This window comes from Amblyomma mixtum, chromosome 3, assembly GCF_055824585.1.
Source record: "Amblyomma mixtum isolate Tamu chromosome 3, ASM5582458v1, whole genome shotgun sequence".
Lineage (NCBI taxonomy): Eukaryota > Metazoa > Arthropoda > Arachnida > Ixodida > Ixodidae > Amblyomma > Amblyomma mixtum.
In genome coordinates this window covers 67786850-67792849 of record NC_143014.1, presented here as the reverse complement: position 1 = coordinate 67792849, position 6000 = coordinate 67786850, and the positions used below count along the sequence as shown (strand labels likewise).

Sequence of the window (6000 nt, the reverse complement as noted above, 5' to 3'; positions counted from 1 at the left end):
TATTTGTCGAAACGAGCTCAAGCATCCGGCGTAGCGGCGTTTATGCTTTTCTGTCCTCTCCATCCGTCGCTAATACACGTCACACTCCTGTCACAGCCGAGCGGGCGCGCCCATCCAGGCACGCGCCCCGGGCCCCGACAGCGCACATGTGCAGCGAAAGGGGAAACGAGCGTGGCCTGCAGTGAAAACGAGCCGGGCAACTTGAGTAGTTTTATTCGTCGAACATTCTAATACGATAAAATTAGTTTTTACATATGTACAACTAAAGCCGTCTTCGTGCTTGACCGGTGACTTCTTCGAGAATTGTGGCTCCGCCACCCTGGCCGGCAGGGTGCAAGTCCTACACGGTGCTGGCGCTATCTGAAACGGTGGAAATAAAAAGAAGAAAAATCCATTTTAGTTGAGCGAGTCAAAAAACAGAAAAAAAATAATGGACGTAGCACAGCTGTATCGTTCGACGTCCGGCGACGGCGACGTATTTGTATCAAAAACGTTTACGACCCATCGCCGTAAATGCTTATACTGAAGCAGCTCTTCGTAACTTTAACTACGCCGCCTATCTGGCGAAAACCTGCGCGTAAGTGGCGAAGAGGTCACGGTATGTCCTTTAGTCATTTGCTACGGCAAGAAAATAGATTTTTTTTTTGTTTTCTTCTTCGGAACATCATGCACTGATTTTACGGCCAAAAATTAATGCATGATCCGGCGTGCACCCTATAGAACACAGGGAGTATATCGCTTGGTACCTAAATGCGTTTGCTTCTGACTCCTTCAGGAAGACACAAAAACAGCCTGGTAATCAAGCTAGCAAGGCTAACATGTGACCACCGCAAGCTTGAAAAAAATTTTTGAAACTGCGGAATTATCACTGCCTTCAAATTGTGCTGTAGCAGCAGAAAATGTCAGTTTGAATTATTTTTTAATTATTATGGGAAACGAGAGAAGTAAGAATTTCTTGTATCCCTATTACTGCTTTCACCTATGCTTTTGCTAGTCGTTGCAGTCTTCGTGTTGATGCTTTCACCATGTTTTGCCATGTTTTATTATCGGTGCCTGAATATCTTTTTATATGTTTTGAAAATTCCTCTCCTGTAAAGGCGCGCAATTGAGGGCGGCAGTATTCCTAAATAAATAAATAAATAATGACCGTAAGTCCGCAGTGAAAACGTTTTGCAGGCGAACTAATTATATACATTATATGCTAGGGATAGTTATTCAAGCACCTACCAAGAATACGGGTGCCAAGTGGAATTGGAGTAGTTACCACAAGCTTACTCTAGGGATGTATGTGTAGGAATTTAACGAGGGTACTCTGTCCCAAAAATGTATGCTCAGAATTATATTAGAAATTTAAATGTTGCATTCGCTTCAAACAGCTTGTTAGCTAACTTGGGTTGCTGCTTCCCTTACGAATTTACTCGTCATAGTGCTCTGAAATGACCTGCAGCAATGCACACATACGGGTGCCCTTGAGTCGATTGGCTCTTGCGGGCTTTCACGTGATTCACCTTTTGGTGGGTGAGTTGCGTCCTGCTGAGACACAGCTGAATGCCGACACAAAACTCATTTTTAAAAATTTTATGTTATAGTGAACTAATTACGCTTCATCCGTAGATATCCACAGTGCTCGAGGCTTTTGCACCTCGAAAAAAAAATGAATGAAAACCTTTGCTCTCTTTCAACGAAGTTTTTTATTTATTTATTTTTTCTTGAAGTAAAGAAGTAGTGAGAAAAAGATTATGCCTTTGTTGTATTGCTCAAAATGTCACGTACCCAGGAGGGCTGAACACCTGCCGTGATTTGGCGCCGCCGAGTGGGAGCATCTGACTAAATCTGTGCTTGAATTACAAAAAAAAAACGCTTGTGCTTTATTTTCAATCAGGAATTTACGAATTAGCGCAGAAGTCTCTGCTTTTTCTGCCCACCATATGGAAGGAATTCACTGGTCCGTAAAGGTTTGACAAGTGCTTAAATACCGATTCATCGAGGTGAAGAGCATTTCACGTGCCTCCCAGCTTAAGAATTAGGCTGCTGCTAAGCCCGAAAATTCTACTCGTGTTCAACAGCGCCACTGCCATAAGAGAAGATGCTTTGCGAGAAATTGCAAGAAGGGCGTTTGGAGCTCCCGAGAATTGTTGCACATGCTGAATCCATTACCAACGTGCTTGACAGCACAAGCTCTGAGGCATTAAACTCGGGTTTTACGAAGTTCTGATGACATCCTGTTGTGTTGGATGGCATTCACCTCCTGATGCGGTTTTATTATTGAGAGAGGCCCGTTATAGAACCGTGAACGCGTTAAACGTGCTCGCTGGCTAGACGAGCACGTACACAGGCTTCTAAAGCACACGCTTGCCAACATTGTAGCCCTATCACGCCCCAGTGATTTGTTTTTGAGCGCTTACTGGCCTGACGACGTTATTAACGGTGCCTGTAAACGTATAGTTAGATGCAGGTTCCCTAGTATCGAGCACATCACACCTAAAGCAGTCTGTTTTTGCCTTAGCTCTGTAATAAATCATAAATGAAGGGTCAAATGATGGCCACAAATGCAGAGTTGACTCCAAGGACTGAAAATATGAATACAGTGGGTTACAACTGAAGAATGAAGCGGCAGGTGCGCCTTAACGGAGGCCCTGTAACAACGCCATCGACGTTCTGTTGCTGGTCTCATAACGCCGCGGTCAATCGCCTTGGCCAACTAGCGTGCACCCGTTAGCTGTTCTGACAAGTGGAGGTCCGTTGAACGCGGCGTCACGAAAATAAGTAGGTACCATTGATTTTATCGCCTCATTTCAGGGGCATCTGAGGCTTCGTTCTAGAGTTGAGCCCCACTACACTTTACCGAGTCCCGGCTAACACTGGGATGACTACCACTGAAAAAACACGCACTTGGTTTATACATTTCATAAGCTTACTACACATGTATAGTACTATTCTGTAAACGCGGTTCCGAGCGACCGTGCCTCACACGAACCATTTGCGCTGTCTTGTCCATGCCTTCTCCACGTCAGGAAGCCTCTCAAAACATGTGCAAACCGTTTTCTGCCCCAAATTTTCGTTTTAGGAGTGAGGAATCATTTATTCAGCCTTGCTAGGCTATAGTTCATCGTGGACTCTGTTTTATACAGAAAACCTCGAGTCTAAATCACTCGTCGTCATGGTTCGATTAGCATGCACCGCTATCATGTGATACGGGAAAAACAATGTGCAACCTCATATCGTCATAAGTTGTGCTACTTATATCAGCTCGTTCAGCTGCTGCAGGGTTGATAAACTGGCTTCTAGTTCCGAATATCTTTCACCTAATTCGTTCCATTTTGAAGAAAGCCGTTTCCCAAAGTGCTACTCGCAAGGGAGGCTGTCGCCGGTTCGCTTAATATATATATATATATATATATATATATATATATATATATATATATATATATATATATATATATATATATATATATATACTGAACAGAACCGGTGGGTCCCTCTTTGCCACCGTCACGGAGACCGGCAGAAGGCGTCACCACACAAAAGGCACGACCAGGCGCGACCAGCTGATGTACTCACAAGGCAGGCCTCTGTTGCGGCAAGGCCGACACGGCCTCGGCGCCGCCGAAAGGTGGGTGATGCGCGGGCGGCGAGGCCTGCACGAGGCGCGGAGGGTGCATGTAGCCGCCGGGCACAGCGCCCGAGGCACCGGCCGATCCGCCGAATGGACCCGCGGCCAGGCCCAGACCGAAGGCGCCCGGTAGCAGCGGCCGCATGGCCATGCGCAACTTCTCCAGCTCGGCTTCCTTGAGTCGCTTCTCCTTGGCGCGCCGGTTCTGGAACCAAATCTTCACCTGCGCAGCAGAGACTTCCAAATATCAGCGTCGGAAGGAGGGAACATAATGTGAGGCAGCAGCTTTGTTTACTATAGAATAGATCAAACTAGTAAAAAAAATGCACCAGTTGGTAGCAGCAGCACATGGCCTGCAGTGTGTTGTGCTGTATTACATGGCCAACCAACCAGACCAGTAAACTTAATCAGCATTTTAATGTTGCACTCAGCTGAACAAGTCGGAGGCGTCAAAATTTTTTGCTTACAATTGTCTTGTAATTAGTTTTTTGCTTGGTCGCAAAGAAAACCTTGATTAACGGACTACGTCTTTGTCACGGAAGAACACTGTCTGGCGGCCATGGATGTGGGGCGTAGCTTTACCGCAGACTTAAAAGAGTTCCCCGAATATATAGAAACATGGGCGTCCGGAGGGGGGGGCAAGGGGGGGCGGCTGCACCCCCCTGGAAAATCACTCACTCGAACCGTGAGTGATGGCCGCACGCCAGGGGCGGCGGTGCGCTCAGTCAAAAGGGTAAAAGCAGCCCCGCATGGTCACATCTGCGAAATGCCGCGTCCGGGCGTGCGTCGTTCCGCCGTTTTCAAACCACGCCATCGTTAGCTCTACTGAAGGGCGACCTGTTCCAGACATACAGCGGCACCGGCGAGCATGTGATTCGAGCCGCCTTGAGATGGGTGTCTGTTTCTTTGATCTCTAGAGAGATAGCGACACGGAGGCAGACAGTGCACGGGGCATCTTGTTTTCGCCTATCGTTACGCCGGTCACCGATGAATTCTTAAGGAGGGAAGGTAAAATCAGCCGTGTCCACCCCCGCTTTGTCGGGCTGCTCAGGGGCAAGCGGGCGATGAGTTGGCGCCGCCGCCGCTCGCTGTCTCCTCCGATCCACGGGTAGCGCAGTTCGGTAGAAGCGCCGCTTTCAGAATCTCCGGCAAAGGGGATTAGCTGCTTTTGTTCACGGCGACGCAGTCTCCCGAGGCGCCCCCACACCAGCGTTCTTTGCGTCTTCTGCGAAAACCAGCGCCTTTGGTTAACGCAGCCCGATGGCGCCTGCCTGGCTCGCCTGTCACCTCTGGCTGGGCCTCAAATCACAACAGCGCCCATGTACTGTGCGTGTCAGTGCATGGTAAAGAGACCCAGGTGGTCGACATTACCCGGAACTCTGTACTACTCCATCCCTCATAGCCTGAGTCGTTTTGGGGCTCTGAACCCCATAAAAACACAAAAACAAATTTTCCGACTGGAGTGGCGAGTGTCCCTTCCCCTCGTAAGTTGCGCGGCGTTCCTTTCACCCCCAAAGTGCGCATTCGGGGATACTGCGGCAAGTAAGCCCTTGCACGTGTGCGCGCCTCTGTGTTTGTGCTTGGGTGTTTTTAGTGGCCGGTTGTCAGCGAAGCTGAGAACAACCAAGACAGCGGACGAGAAAACGACGAGCGGAGAGCAGTGTGCGTGCGGTTGCTCGACTGTGCGGATGCGCAAGCAAGATGGAGCGAGGTGTATGAAGCTGCGAGCGTGCATTTATCTTGTAAATAAGTTTTCGTTGTATATATAGTCATCTTTTGTTTTCAACGTACGCGTTCAACAGTTTTTCCAATCAATGTGTATGATGAGTGTGCACCGAGAGCGTGTAATGAAGCACAGAAGTGAATTTATCACACGTGTAATTACGCAATTCGCCCAGAAAAATCCGAGGCGCCTACAGTTGCTGTTCAAGGAAGACTGACTGAGTGACTGTAGTTGCGTGTTTGTGAACATATTGTGCTGTGTGCTGGTCATCAATCCGGGTGAGTCGAGAACCCGTATGCAGCAAGACTGAGCACTCTTCTCCACGAAGTGATATAGCATCTTTTTGCATTTTTATTAATTTTAGTTGTTTCTTCGTTGATAAACTCCAATGTACCTCTCCTAGCCGGGCTTTAATTTGCTGTTTGTAATTTTTCTTTCATGTGTGCATTTTGTTTAATTTTTATTTATATATAAATAAATAAATTTACTCCGCAAATAGCGCCTTCCTGCTACGAACATACCCCCCCCCCCCCCCCCCCCCCGGGGCACCAACGGGGCCCCCCCCTGCAAAAAATTCTGCGGACGCCCTTGTATAGAAACCGCCTTACATTTCCTGCTTAAAGGAACACTGAGGACAACTACGTACAGTCATTGCTTTCAGTAA

At 47.8% G+C, this 6000-nt stretch overlaps 1 protein-coding gene across 2 annotated transcripts in view; it reads right to left on the bottom strand.

Moving 5' to 3' along the window:
• Positions 1–267: 267 nt before the first annotated feature.
• The window catches only part of LOC149350506 (homeobox protein MSX-2-like), a 65644-nt gene continuing 59911 nt past the window's right edge, over positions 268–6000 (bottom strand). The window contains exons 3-4 of one of the 2 annotated variants that reach the window (XM_089576891.1): positions 3562–3836; positions 268–360 (exon numbers count right to left, since the gene is read on the bottom strand). In XM_089576891.1, coding sequence (XP_089433017.1) covers positions 357–360; positions 3562–3836 — 279 coding nt within the window. In that variant the 3' untranslated portion in view covers positions 268–356. Of the gene's footprint in view, positions 361–3557; positions 3837–6000 lie in introns of those variants that run through there. The other variant, XM_089576892.1, reaches the window with a different exon arrangement.